A 15,388-nucleotide genomic window follows, 5' to 3' on the forward strand; every position below is an offset into this window, starting at 1 on the left:
ATAGGATTTCTTGATTATTACTCAGCACTGAATGGGCCTCAGTGACAACTGCTTTATGTAGTCTTGGAAGCAGCCCATGAGATCCCCACCACACAGGTGGGAGTCTGCACCTCTATCCCCACTACCACATCACTTTTCCCAGCTACCTCCCTTTCTGTGCACAAAGCTTTGGAGACAGAATTGAAATTGATACAACAAACATACAGTACTATACACGAACCCTACAAAATATAAATCAGATACTTGTAGCTTTGCAACACTATCAGGGATTTCTAGATGGCAGATAGCAAAAACGATGTCTGCATATGCATACCAGAAATTTTAAGACTTCCAAGCTATCATAATTTTGGTAATCATTTAACATATCCTTCAAATTCCAAAAGAGCTGACAATAACCTATGTTCCTGTGGAGTTCCTGTCTCAGTTGTCAGGTTTGCAAATAATGCAACTAAAATAAACCTAGCTGCATGTTCATGATCATTCCCACCTCCTCTCTTCATTTCAGTAATCCTGACTAATTGAGCAGTGTATGTGGACTGCCACTATGCACTGTTTTTTATTAAGTCCTTAAGGGGTTTTGTCCTTAATTTCTTGCTAAAAGTCTACTCCAATCTACAAGAATGCAGTAAAGAAAACTAAAAGAGACTAGACTCAACCTCCAAAATTCAGTGCTAGGAGCTACCTTTAACCTTCATAGCAATTTAGCCAAATGCATTTGGCATAGGCTAAAAATGACTTCATGGTCAGTGACTGCAGCTCTGCACACAGACAACCATTTATGAGGCACTGCTCTGGGTGACGTGGCCACATCCTAACTGTGACATTACACTGTATGCCTTTACCAAACTATAAAGAGATGTTCCAAACAACCGTGGTAAAGATTCATTGTCAAGCACTTAGGAGTTCGGGTTTTGTTGGATGATAAAAGTTTTCAAAAATGGTTTACAATGATTCAGATTTATATTTGTGTCAGATTTTGGTCCCTTGTACTTCAGGTTTTTACTGAGCTAGAGCTCATCAGCAAAAGATCCGACCCAGAGGAATATGATTATAGTTTTAACTGCTTGATCCTTTGGGTGGAGGAGAATGGATTAATCTTTCCAACTTCTTATTTATTAAATACTATATTTAGATATGATGTTTAGCAGTACACTATCACAATATATAACAGAAGAACATGACAGATGAAAAAAATTGCTATGTATTCTGTGTAACATTTTAAACAGACAACTTAATTTTCAGAATTTTCACTAATGATACAGACCCAGTAGGCAAATCTTAAGTCTGAGTATGCTCTACACAATTGAAAGTTTTGCTAAATCTAATCTCACGTACAGAATTGAAATTGGTAGCAAATGGAATGCCTTTAGAAGGAAACAAATCCAGAAAACCCAAGTCTTTGCAATCTACTTCGTATTTGACCTCTTCATGTTTCAGTTTTCAATTACCATGCCAAAGGAGCCAAATTTAAATATCAAATATTTATATTTCTCTTTTGACTTTGCCATTTCATTGAAAATTTTAAAATTAAAGCTACTTCTTGCAAATCAGCCTTATTCTGGCTCCTGATTAGACTATGTGGCTGCTGAACTCAAATCATGGGGTACACTGAACCTGACTAATATTATTGATCTAAGACCAGACCCATTTTAGAGGTTTTGTTAATTGTTTTAGCATTTAGTTCTCAGCTGAATTCAGGCTGAGCACACCACACAAGGCATTACACACAGCTATCTTCCGATTTTCACAGGCAACTATAATACCAGGGTCATTTCGAGTTTCACAACACCTGTTTCATTATTTGTAGCTGCCAAGTAATGTATTGGCAGGTGTGTGCTGCACCACCTTCCCGTGTCACTTCAGCATCTGCGTCATTCATACCACCACACAGTGAAGAAATGCCTCTTCAGCTTCTTATTTAATAGATTCTGCACGTGCTGCCCCAAGGTAGATACATGCACTGCTTACTGCACACAGTGGTGGTAATTACACATACTATTGAGAACTTATCCTACATTTCTGACGGTCAAAAGCATTTGTCCTAGTAAGACAGTTATTTGACAAGGAAACAAAGTGAAACAAGCAATGCAGAATACATACTACATTAAAATTTTGTCTGTATTAATGAAAGTTAACCTCTCTTACAATGAAAAGTTAAAAGAAGTCATCTTGAAACAAGATCATCCAGATCCATCTCATATAAATTGTCTTGCTGGGAGCAGATACTCCATAGATAAAGACTTTTCATTGTTGCTGGTGGTGGTGTTTGTTGGTGGTTGTTGTTGGGTTTTTTTTGAGAATCTTAGATACATATTAGTTCTAGTTGTCATGCAGACCTGCTCTCTAAGAGGTTACTGTGACCCGTTTGTATTGATCTGCATGCAGATAGGAGTGAACGTTGACATTTTGTGAGTGCTTTTATGTTTTCACAGACAGTATTTTTCATAGAAACCAGAATAAACTTGGTTGGTTAAATTTCCACCTACTTTACCAGTTACAAAAAAGGGATTTAAATCTGCTAGAAGGGCTTCCTTCAGTATAAAAATGATGACCAGGAAGAATAAAGAAATTGCACACTACCAAAGTAGTAAGATATACCTGCAGAAACAACTGTTTTCTAGAGGGCAATACAAAAACAAACCCCTTGTTACAAAATACTTGTTAAAATGGACATAATCTTATTTTCATATCATTACTTTTCTTCACTGGCAGTTTATCTGAAACTGGAAGGGTCTCAAGAATTCTACTCCCAGATAAAAAGCATAAAGCTCTACTCTGAGCTGTTCTCAGAATTGTTTATCTACACTCATCAGAGCCCAAACTATATCCATAAGCCATAAGGAGATGGCATACAAAATTATGCCCAATCAGAATCATTTAAAATATGACCTTAATTTAAATCATAATTTACTATGAAACACTGAAATAATAGATTTAGTTGTGTCTCAAGATGACGTATTTAGTGGCAGCAGTGGCTTGAGGTGTTATTGCTTGTCTTTGGTAATCTTCCTCCTCCAGCATTAATGAACTCTGTTGTTATAGAAGAAATAGTTTGTGTAGCCACACAGTTCATTGCACTGGAGGCCAGATCTGCCTTGAAACTAAGCCAGAAGAAAACCTGGTAGGTTTTTTTTAATTATTATTATTTTTTATTGTTTTATTTTTTATTTATTTAAATAAATGAGTTTCCAGATTCATTTCTGAGTGCAGCTGCACAAATCGTTGGGCTGGAACAATTGAAGGGGTAGTAAACCACAGAAACCAGCAGCAGGTGGCACAGGAGGTGAGGCTAGGTCAGTATTGCTTCCAAACACTTTCCTTTTGTGTATACAGCCTCAAGTCTAGTCAGAGGTTCATTTATATAATTCACTTATCTTCAGACTAAGTATACTGGCAGGAATTAGCTCAGTACAGACTGCAAGACACCATAACAAACTTAGGTAAATTTGCAACTGGCTTGCTTGCACTGAATGCCATGCTATAGTAATAGTGATATCAGTTACACAAGGGTCTCAACATTAAAATAGCCATCTATCAATAACTCAGACTTAAGTTAATGTTTCCTTGCATATGTACAAACAGCAGTCACAGCTTTGGATGAACTACAGACATTTCCTTGAACGCTTGCATCTTTTGTTCGAGGTGAAAAATATTTATGCTTTTAAAATGACAGGTCTGCAATAAGGCCAGACTTAAATACTCACTCATTCTGCAGCTCTAAAATACTGAAGTAAAGGTGACTCCAAACTCAGATTTGCTATCTCTACTGTAAAGAAAAAGAAAGAATTGTTTGAAGAAAGATTGCTGAAAGCTTTATTCTCTTATTAATATCAATATGGCATAAATTATAAAACAGCAAGTAAAAGCCTGGGATAAAATACTCTATAATCAAATAACATGCCATAGCATTTTTCATTCTAGGAAAGAGCACACTGTACCTGAGTACCACATAACAGCATCAATTGCATTTTTAAACTTATATTTAGAAAGCTAAGCAATCTGGCAAGACTTGAACAGACTTCCTAATACCTAATGCTTCAAAAATAGAGTTAACTCTGCAAGTGCAACTTTATTTTATTAGAATTGGCCATAAAAAGTATTTTCAGTAACTATTTCCCTGTTAGTTACTGCTTGACAGAAAATTCTTACCAGTAGAACATTCTTTCAGAACGGTGATTACCATGAGCACTATGGACTACAGTGCCATCCAGTGGTAAATTGCCCTTTAGAAGCCACCTCTATGTGCTTCTGCCACATGTTAGCCTTAAACACATTCTGAAAAACCACAAAGGCCAAAAAATATCACAAACAGTAAAAAGAGCGCATGTGCATTTATTCTGCACACTTTCCACATGCATCTTTTGTCACAGCATCACTGACAGCTGAAGCTTCCATGTATAGATGGTCCTTTGTAGATGGTCCTTTTCTTTCTAGACAGAGCTTTGGCAGATCATTTCTTAATGCTAGTGCAGCTAGCTAAACTTACGTACTTTGAAAAGGTTATATACTGTGAATCAGAATATATTGAGATGAGGATACAATGTTTCCTAGAGTAGAATGATTTCAGTGAGGGACTGCCTTCCACTCTGAAAGTGCAAAAAGGGTTCTGTCCTGAGATCAGATTTTCAGTTACTCAATCCTCCATTATTACAAGGAGGTAATTACACCAGTAATGCTTTTAATCTCCTCCACCTTCTTCCTGCAATGCTGAGCAGATTTTGCAACTTTTAGCATTTTGTAAGGTAGATCTTAGGTTCCATGCAGGCTGTTAGGAAACTCTCTGCAGTGGAGAGTGCAATTTGAGGACTAAGTATCTCTTAAGTGCTTGCGTACATTCATAGAGGACAGTCCTCTGATTTAAGTGGCCATTTTGGGCCCATATTCTCTACTGGAATATATTTAAGAGCTTTGACTCTACTGTGATGGGCATCCAAATGCATAGAGCCTGTGGAATCGAACTCAGCATTAGTTAGCATGTATTTTCCCCACTGACTTCAAATGAAATTATAAATCCATAAATTGGAACTTCTAGTAAAATTTCCAATCAATACCTTCCTATTACCCATTCTATCCCAATCACTACTAGACAGTGGAATGAGATGCACTTTTTTTTTCTTTTCATTTGTACTATTTCATCTTGAGAAGGAGATAGTTTAGAATTCACTGAGAAAACTTACAGAACCAGCCAAACTGATTTCCCATGCAGAAGCACAGAAATATGTTGCCACTGAGAAAAGCATATTCACAATTGAGAATGGAAAGGAATAGTATATAATGTTAAGTGACTCAATTCTTAATAATTCTCCACTGACAATATGTTCTCAAAAATAGACTAACAGCCTTAAGACCCTATACCAAAGGAAAATAAAACAGAACTTTCCTTATTATTTTATTGAGTGCGTCAAAGATAGTCGCTTTCATGCAGGGCCAAATTTAGAAAGAGACAGCCTACGCACGAGACTACAGCACTGGCACCATGATGACTTTTTCATAAAATGAAAAACCATGGCCATCACTGCCATGGTTTACATGTGTATACAAGACAGCAACTGCTCTAGTACTTCTTTCAGAGCAGAAAACTGAGCAGTTAGGACACATTACAGTCTCCTCTACATCTTGCCCTATCCTTTCCACCTTACCCATCTTCCCTTCCTTCCCACAGTATAGAAGCTACAACTATTCAGATTCTAAATTTCAGCCTTGTCCTAGGAGGGAGGCACTGCCTCTGACTGATGAGTAACACAGGATACTGATATAATTACCATTACTGAAATTATTTCATTTCAAAGAGGAAAAATTTTGTTTCTTCACTACACAACTAGCTCTGCTCCTACTCAGCTGTTTACAGTAATGCCTCCTTAAAGGAGACACTAAGTAAACAACTTATGTATTTCCTTATCTTCATGTAGAGCACAAAGAAGAGCAACACCAAGTGATTACTCTTAATGATGCATATGTTTCTTATCGCTACATGCGTTTTTATTGCTCACTCTTCTCTATTAGAAACCATTTTAGGGCCAGGTTAAGTTACTACTTAATGGCTTGAGAACTACTTATGGCTTGAGAACTGGTAAGAGCCACGGAATGAGTTGGGTTAATTTTGGAGGCTACAGAGCTCTATGCTGATGTGTGAATCATGTTCTGGCACTCTTAACGTTACCTCTCCAATACTCAAGTTTAGGCTGACCATGGTGACAAATCTACACAAACACATGGCAGATGAGACACAAACCCATGACTTCCCCAGGTCTGAAGCAAAGGTGTACACTATGGCACACAGTCATAGCAAGCAGATGGTGACATCCAAACTATTAACATGGAAAAGTTGTCACCTGGTGAACTGCATAAGAATAGCCACACATCAGGAAATCCGTGCTGCTAGTAAAATGTTTAGATTTTTAGTTTGCCATCAGAAACATTTTTTCCATTTGCATCTCCTCTTCACTACTACCACTAATGTTCAGTTTCCAGTCTGCAGCTTCTTTTGCCCCTGATCCCTTGCCACCATGTGAAACCACCCACGTTGTGGCCTTGCTCCCTACAGGGCCGCAGCTGCATAGCAAGCCAACGGAAACCAGCCTCTGGTGGCTGCAGCTGCTCTCTAGCTGATTTGGCAACCCCAGCATACAGCAATCCACACCAATTCCATGCCAACTCCTTTCTCTGTCACTCTGCAGATACAGATTCTCCCTGTACAACAGGCTATATCCATAGACTGCTGAACCCAAGTGTCTTGCTGTTGCATAGCACTCCTTCCATCAAGGGCTTAGGTTTGCATGGCACTGCAGCAGATGCATTGTTGCAGTGAAAATGCAGTGATTCTGTAGCATTCAGGGTTTAATGCCATTTCCCACAATCATAGCCCTGAAATGCCTTGGAGCAAGGATTATTGGTATTTGTGTTTTGGATCATAGAATCATAGAACGGACTGGGCTGAAAAGGACCATAAAGATCACCCAGTTTCAACCCCCCCGCCATGGGCAGGGTTGCCGGCCAGTAGATCAGACTGCCCAGAGCCACATCCAGCCTGCCCGTGAGATGTTCTGTTGTACACTGACAAACTGCAATTTGCTTTCTTGCACCTTTGTACACCTATGGTCCTCTGTTTATTTCTTCTTCAGCACAGCCTCCACAGTATTATCTGTTCTCATGAGGGGACAAGGCCAAGCGGATCACCTAAATTAGAACCCACAGGAGGGCTTGCTCAGCAACGAAATGATGCCATTGCTTTGAACATGTTTTCAAAGTCGTTCTCACCAAAAAGAGGCCAACAGTGCTCTCCAACAGATTCTTCATTAGATTGTAAGGTCTCTCAAGTAACCTGCCTATAACTTTTGAGTATAATATTCTCTATCTCTTAGCATACATAAAATCCCCTAAGTTTTGATAGAAATACACAAATCAGCATTTCATGTTAGTCTAAGTATCTAGATCACAAATAGATTCTTCACATTTGAACTCCTCTACAAATTTGGCCTTAAATGCATACTTGAGCATTGCATGCTCTGAAAATACAAGCACTGGATGGGAATTGCCTTTCAACAAATATCTCAGTGCTTAAATCTATTGCAGTACTGGGATGTGGCAGATCTGCACCCAGCTCTTCCCTTCCTGGGGGAAAAATATCTTTCGCATCTCAACAGTGTGTTACTTATAATCTCCACACCAGGCGATAGGACCTCAGCCTTCCTTATCTACATTAAGCTGTTTTGCACAGATCAAACACTCACAACCAGCAGGACCAGAATTGGAGTTTCCTTTCTGGTTTCTAACACCTGGACTATAGGAATTTTCTCCTTAACCCATGTTGACTGTAAATTCTCTCTACAAGAAAAAGGGATCTGGTTTGCATACCTCACTCCAGCAGGTACTCAGATCAGTGAATTCAGAGCTATACACTTTCCTGAACCCTTGATTTAGATGCCTAATGCTCCGAGAATAGGAAATAAAATATTAAAGTTTCCTGTTCCCACTGCTCAGATTAACACAGAGACAGAATCTTGATCCTGACCTTGCATACAATTACATACATCAAGAATAATTTAATCACAGCAAAACTGATACCAACATCAGAACAAAATCAGAAGCAAAACAGACTATTCACACCACATGACAATGTCCAGTTGCACTGGATTTTGTTTGTGAACCTACAGGCTCTTCAGCGTAACCCAGGACTAATATTTGAATTGTTAGTCTTGCATGATGCTGTAATATTAGTGAGAAAAATCAAAGCAGAAATGAACTTTCCATATTAACAATCCCAAACACTTAACCAAAACCAAACAAAATCAGAACAAGGAATGCCTAAGATGTAACACCAAAAGGACATATTGGAAGATCAGGAACTCTGTTTAACAAAATGTTATATTTCTGCTAAAAAAGGGGATGTTAACATAGAGTAATGGCACAAATAGATATAGTCAACAACATTAAGTGTGCTGAATGTTACTACCAAGCTTCCCCACTGTACAGCAGAGATGCCGCCTGCTAGAACTGGCTCAGTGTGACTACAAAGTTGCATTTGAAGTCAAACAGCAAAGAAACAGCACATATCATATTTGCAGACATTTTAATTGAGATTTATGATGTTGGCTGATTTAAACTAGATCATCCCAAAATGCTGAATATTAACAGAAATGTAAATTAAAGACTTGAACAGTATTAATCTAAGTAAGTCATTTTATGGGCTTCAAATGAATCAAAAATAATAGAATTAGTTTCATTATTCTGTTAACATTCACTTTCAAACTCAAAGCTAGGCTGCTTCCCATTATTTTGTGGGTAGTTAGAGCCAAGCGTATACTAGGGATCATACAAAAATTACTAAAAAATCCCTACAACTTTTAGAAACAAAAAGGCGGGTGCTTTCCCCTACTCAACAAGAATTCCAGACTCTTCTACATATGGAACGCATTTGATGTTTTCATAAAGTGGCTCTATATACCCATTACATTGCTGTATCTCCAAAAGACGCATGAATATGAAGCACTACAAGATCTGAAGCTTGTTTAACAGAAACTAACATACAATTGTTTACAGTATCCCCCTTTTTTTTTTTTTCCCCTCTGGAAGTCACTGCATGTAACAATACACAAAACCAAAAGAATTCAATGCTATTTGCTCCAATTAGGTGTGCTTTTTGAAATTGGATTTACAATATATATCACTGCGGCAAAATGTTCCTTTTATTTTGTGTTATTCAGTGGCAAAATATCCATTTGCTCAGGTAATAAGCTTGTGTCATTCAAGGCAATTATTTCTGTGACAGTAGTACACATCTAGCAGAATACGTTGCTAATTAATTACTGACCGAAGAACTCGTAGTGATTTTCTTTATTACCATCCATTCAGGTGACACAAGTGTAAAAGTCTGTACTCCATCTTCCTTTGTAAAATATTTATAATTGTAATAATTCAGATGCGTGCAGCTATAGCATCACAACTATTGACCTGCTCCTACCTAGAGCAGGTTTACGCCTGCATGAAAAATGGTCATCCCCAGGAACAGCCCTCTGGTGACATTATAAAGACTTATCTCTCAATATGGAATCACTGAAATACAGCAAGACTTCCCATACGTGTTTGTAATTCTTAACCCTGAAATCACAGTGAAAAGGGATAACAGGAAAACTGTTGAATTTCTCTTTCTGTCCCCAGGTCCAAGAGGTTAAAGATTGACCACCTGTTCTCCAGATATAGGTACAGCCTCACAGCAGCCAGATTAGAAGAGAAGATACAATCCCTCATTCACTGCTGTTGCTAACAGGGAAACCAATCTTTTTCACTCACTTGACTGTGCCTGACCAGTTTCAAAAATCAGGTAAAGAGAAAGCAGCAGGTAAGGCAAAAATTCGTTTTTGCACCACAAAGTAATGCTTCTATGCTACATGCAGCATCTGATTACCTAGGTTAAACCATTTATCCAATTAAGCCACTTTGCACCTTTTCTTTACTGCAGGCACTCCCACTCCAGGCTCCTTAGCTCATATCTCTGGCTGCTCCTCACTTCCCATTTTGTAGCTAATGAGCAAGTCTCAAACAAGGTGGCATTTAGGGGCTGAACACTGAAATGTGGCCTTTTTTGGAGACTCTGGGAGAAAATTAAGAAAAGTGATGGGAAAGCTTCCTCCAGCAGGAACAGCCAGCCACGCAGGGGCCCCAACCAAGCTTACAGAAGGCTTTGGTCTTGAATGACATTGACATATCTCACCTGCTAACAACTCTGCCATTCTCACACTGCTTCAAATCCATGCAATAGGGTATTTATAATCAAATTCACTCAAAAAAAAAAAAAAAAAAAAAAAAAAAAAAAAAAAAAAAAAAAAAGTCCCTCTCACAATCTCATTTTGGCTATCTGCAAGTACCAAGAATGCCAAGCCTGCACCAACCCTTAGAAGATAGACAGTCAAAAACCCAAGTAACAGTAATCTGAAAAACAGAAGTTGGCTGATAAGAGAACTCACTTTGGAAACTGTGCTGGAGCACTGTGCACGGGATAACCGCGTTCTTATGTATGGAACTTCATCCTGAGGCTGAGGAAGAAGCACGCTGACTCTTCAATACAAGATGTGGTGGCTGAAACTTCTCTTGGTGTCACATTTTTAAGAGGGTGCAACAGAAGAGCATTTGGGACAGGACAGATAGTAATGGCTACAGCTAAGCAGGAATCCAAGAATGGAGGGCAGGTGAACAGACTCCATCCTGAGCTTCTCATGCCACACACTGCCTTAAATGAAGGGATGTGGAACAACTGACAAAAAAAAATAAATGTTTTTCCTCTACTTTGTCCGATTTAAGGGGAAAAAAAACAACAAAAAAACACCAAACTCCTTTATCTCCTGAGTACAGGGCGATACGAGCAGAGCCTGCACACAGTCAAAGCAAGCAGAGCTGCGCTCTCCCACCTGTGAGGGCGGCATGGCTCCGCGCGCTCAGCAAAAGACCTGCTCGGCCCGGAGCTCTGCTCACGGCCCCGTGTGCCGCCCTCCTTCCAGCGTTCCCTCGGGGCTCAGAAAGCAGAAGATGAACCCAAAGCCCCTACTGCTCCCCAGCGCTGTGGGGACCGCCCTACTTGGCTCCCGGCCCCAGATCGCCCCTCCGGCGGACGCGCTGTCCCTCAGGGGCGGAGGGCGCTGCCCAGCCGGGCGGGAACGCCGCCCCCGCGCCCCGCCGCCTCCCGCCGGCACAGCCCGCGCGCCCCTCAAACCCCGCTGCTGCGGCCGCCCCGGACGTCGCGTAGCCAGGGCGGGCTGCGCAGTTCCGGCGGAGAGAAGGGAGGGGTGACATGCAGAGCGGGCAGCCGGGGCCGCGGCGGCTGCAGCCGGAGCCGCCGGAGCAGCGGGTGCTGGGAGTCCGGGCCGGGCGCGGCGTTCCCGCCATGGAGATGGAGAAGGAGTTCCACCGGCTCGACCAGGCCGCAAGCTGGGCCGCCATCTACCAGGTGAGGGGCGGTCGCCCGGCCCCGCTCTGCCCCCGGCGCCGAGGAGAAGCGCTCTGTTTCGGCCGCTCTCTGCCGCCGTCCGGCTCCGCTTCCCTGCGCCGGCCCGGAGCCCCGCGCGGACGGCGCCGCCTCCCGCTCCCCTCGCGGCTTTCTCTTCCTCCTTTCCCTCCCCGCCGCTGCCGTGCTCTCCTTCCCCTTTCTCCCGGCGTTCAGGAGGCCCCGCGCCGCTCCCCTCTCGTCGTGGCCTCGTCCCTCGGCGCGGCCGCCCTTCGCGGCCTTGTGAAGCTGCCCGTCCTCGCCGTGCGGAGCGAGGCTCGGGGCCGCGGCCGTCATCGTGCCGTCGCGGTGCGCGTAGATAACCGGTCGGTCTCCGTAGTGATAGAACAGATCCGAAGAGCGGCTCGTTGGAAGCACTTGCGCGGTGATCTGGTGTTATTTTTTATTATTTTGCATTTAGCACATTTCTGATGTTTTTAAGCTGTCTGGCAAACACGGATGATTCTAAGGATGCCGGCAAGGTGAATACAGATTAACAGATACAGCTGTAAAGAGGTCTTCTGCCTTGAAAGAGTTCTTTGTGCGCTTATTCAGAAGAAGGTGTGAGAGGTGGGTGTGCGCAGTCACGTCAGGCAGCGCAGCCGTGAGAGCCGTCGGAATGCTTAAGCTGCAGCACTGCATATTCTGATAAATTCTGATTCCACGTTTGTTATGTAGAGGTGAGGCTTTGCATCCCTGTGCTGTGCGTTAGTCTGGCAACAGGCTTTAGAAAAAGGAAATAAAAAATGGAATTTTATGACAGTGAAATAAATGAGCTTCAAATTCACAACAACAGTATGTGAGTTGTGAAAGTAGCTTGCAGGATGGGCATCTTCAGTTGTTTGGCAATGGGAAAATAAGCATTTTTTTCATGAAATGTTGAATATTCTTTTCAGAAAAGTCAATTTTTTTGGTAGAGGATTTCATTTCCTGCAGAGCCTCAGTGCTTGCTAACTCTGTATTGGTTGAAAGTCATGTGCATATATGATGTTGTGTTTTTGCTAAACTGTTTTTGATAGTTTGGTCTGTTGCAGGCTTAGCGCTCAGGAAATGATTTTGAGTAGCAGCATTGTAATGGAGGTTGTACGCTTCTATGGGTACGATTTAATTACTGAAGTGATATCTGTAAGGAGCCATAAGGTTAATAACGAACGAGGAACTGTGGCATGTTTTCAGTGTAGCATTCAGTGATATTTTTTTCCTGCTTTCTTTGAATGATGTAACGCAGTAACCTGCTCAGACTGTGTCACAGAGTGAGGTTTGATTGAGGTTTGATATTCAGTTAAAAAAGAAACAAGCTGAAGTGATTTGTTTCCAAATGTTGGCAGGCATGAGAGCTGGGTTTTTTGTTTTCTTGTTTGTTTTTTAAGGTTAGTAAGTATGTGCTTCTGCATCGCGTAACTCAGTTTCTAACTGCATCCTGCTTTTAAATATCAGCTGCTTTAAATGATGTTGTGGCAGACTGTGTACATCTAGAACAGTGTATTTTGCTGTAATCCGTGCTTTTGATGTCTTGGCAGTGATACGAGCAATGCAGTTTTCCAACAAATACCAATCTTTGCTTGAAGAATGGAGTTAAGTGGAATAATGTTTGTTACTGATGCAGTCGTTTCTTTCTGAAGAGTCTTTCTATGGGTTAATCATAGCATGTACTTGTAGTATCTAGGTGTTAGGATCATGATTGCTAAAATCTAGAGGTGTTCACCAATATTCTGAATGAAACATAATGCAGTTTACTAGCAGAATCACTTCCTCTTGTTTCTTGGCTATATCGTTGATCTAGAGATACAGGTGACATTTAGAAGGGGCATTAGGAGCACAACAGAGTGGTGAAGCTAACTGGAAGGATGGCTACAAGGAGGCGTGTGTGGGTGCCACATGAATTTGAAGGCGTAAAATTTTCCAAGCTTCTTTCTTTGGACAAGGGAAAGCTATGTTCAGCTGCAATAATCACACAGTTCTGAAAGAATGTAAGATTTTTTTTAAGTGTAAATAATGATAAGATAAAAAGAGTTCAAAATGAATTTCTGAAGGTATTTGTGACAATTCTGTCTCAGGCACTGTATGGTTGGTGGCACTGTGGTAGCTAGTTAAAACGGTAAATACTTACGATGTTGTCAGTGTTGTTGGTTTTTTTAAACATCCAGTGCCATCTCTTTTATTAGATTTACTTGCTACCAGAACTAGCAGCCATGAGACCTTGGAAAGGTTGTTCATAGATCTGGTACTTCACAAGAGTTGGTCTGGTACTAATCTGTGTTTCTATTATGGAGAAATATACTTGGGTCTCATTTGATGGGTTGCCTTCTAACCTAAGCATAAGAAATAATTTGAATAGTTAGCATTCTCACTCAAGTTCTCTTCCATAAAACAGCAATTTATAGGAAAATAGTCAGCAGCTTAATACAAACTTTTAAATGTGATATTGTGGTTCAAGCGTGCAGTCTAGAAAACAAATACCTAAAGGTGGGTTGAAGGATGTACATACTGCATAAATACCTTTAGGAGTACCAGTAGGATTGAAAAGCATTCACTCTGGAGATGTCACAACAAAAAGCAGTAGCCCAAAGCTAAGAAAAGAAGAGAAGGTTCTGGGGAAGCATCATTGCAGCCTTCCAATACTTGAGGAAAGCTTAGAAACAGGAGGGAGAATGACTTTTTACCAGGGCATATAGTGATAGGCTGAGGGGGAATGGTTTTAAGCGAAAAGAGGGGAGATAAAGGTTAGATGTTAGAAATAAATTCTTTACTCAGAAGGTGGTGAGAGACATTGAATCTTCACTTGATCATAGTGAATTTGGTATCGGATTTTAATGGTAATTCTATACGTTGAAGTCTTTAATAATTTTGATTTCTAACTCCTTACCCACGTTAGTAGAATGAGATACTATCTTAAAAACGCAAACCTCAAATACAGGTTAAATTGCTTCTTGTGTTTATATAAGGCAGGTAGGTTGACGTTAGTATGTTGGCTAATGATATTAAGTCTGATGTGTTAATAACATTAAAGAGATCTGTGAATTATTTAGTATTCAGCTATGAATCCCACACAAAGCAGACAGTGCAACCCATGCAGACTTGATACTGCTGGTTTTCACTGAACTGTATGTATGGCAACTGCTCAAAATTAGTTTTCCATGTGAAGGATGCAGAATTCGTGCACTTTTTTTTCTTTTTACAGACAGTACATTGTAAAATAAGAAAGAAGCGATCATCTGGATTTTCAGATATGTTCAGAATTGAGAGAACTGAGAATATTGGGCACTGTGCTAGATCTGCTGCTGTGCGTACCCTGGAAAACTGATGTATGGTTACAGTTAAGTACGGTTCGGTTTGATACCTGTAAGAGGAATATTATAGCTGTTCTCAGTTCTTCAAAAAAGGAAGTTTGGTGCTTGTTTGTTTGTTTGTTTGTTTTCAACTATTATTAATATGACTGTTACTTTTTTCCCAAATCTCCTAAGCTAAACTAAAATACTGCAAAATATACAAGTTAATAAACTTCACACAGGCTATGGGAGAGATATAGGAAGCAACCAAGGATGTTCTGAATATTTCTCTCTCAAAAGAGAAAAGACATTGAAAACTTTTTTATTGTCTCTGTGTTTGAGGTAGATTTCAATGTTGAAAGTAACAAGCTGTAAAATGGTTCGCCCTGTAAACTGTATACTGTGGTTGTGTTATATTTTTAAAGTAAATGAACAGGAAGTTCTACCAGTGTTTTCAGTTTATAAGCTGCTGTGAGAGTTCAGACTATCCTGCTGCAGTGTATAAGCATTTGTGTTTCTCTTTTGCTCTGGTGCTATCAAACTTCAAACTTCTTTGGAGTACATAAACTTTAGTATGAGTACAGCTTATTCTAAATGCATCTTTGTGCCTGATTCTGCCAGTTCTTGTTCCTTGAAAATACAG

At 40.5% G+C, this 15,388-nt stretch overlaps 1 protein-coding gene and 1 long non-coding RNA gene across 3 annotated transcripts in view; one reads left to right on the forward strand and one right to left on the reverse strand.

Moving 5' to 3' along the window:
• The window catches only part of LOC125701417 (uncharacterized), a 138,124-nt gene extending 126,941 nt beyond the window's left edge, over window positions 1–11,183 (reverse strand). The window contains exons 1-2 of the long non-coding RNA XR_007380238.1: window positions 10,464–11,183; window positions 3,705–3,766 (exon numbers count right to left, since the gene is read on the reverse strand). This is a non-coding gene — a long non-coding RNA (uncharacterized LOC125701417). The remainder of the gene's footprint in view (window positions 1–3,704; window positions 3,767–10,463) is intronic.
• Window positions 11,184–11,193: 10 nt separating this feature from the next.
• PTPN1 (protein tyrosine phosphatase non-receptor type 1) overlaps window positions 11,194–15,388 on the forward strand; it is a 42,160-nt gene continuing 37,965 nt past the window's right edge. Inside the window, exon 1 of one of the 2 annotated variants that reach the window (XM_048963447.1) lies at window positions 11,194–11,440. In XM_048963447.1, coding sequence (XP_048819404.1) covers window positions 11,285–11,440 — 156 coding nt within the window. In that variant the 5' untranslated portion in view covers window positions 11,194–11,284. The remainder of the gene's footprint in view (window positions 11,441–15,388) is intronic. The other variant, XM_048963448.1, reaches the window with a different exon arrangement.

Source organism: Lagopus muta, chromosome 16 (assembly GCF_023343835.1).
Source record: "Lagopus muta isolate bLagMut1 chromosome 16, bLagMut1 primary, whole genome shotgun sequence".
Classification (NCBI taxonomy): domain Eukaryota; kingdom Metazoa; phylum Chordata; class Aves; order Galliformes; family Phasianidae; genus Lagopus; species Lagopus muta.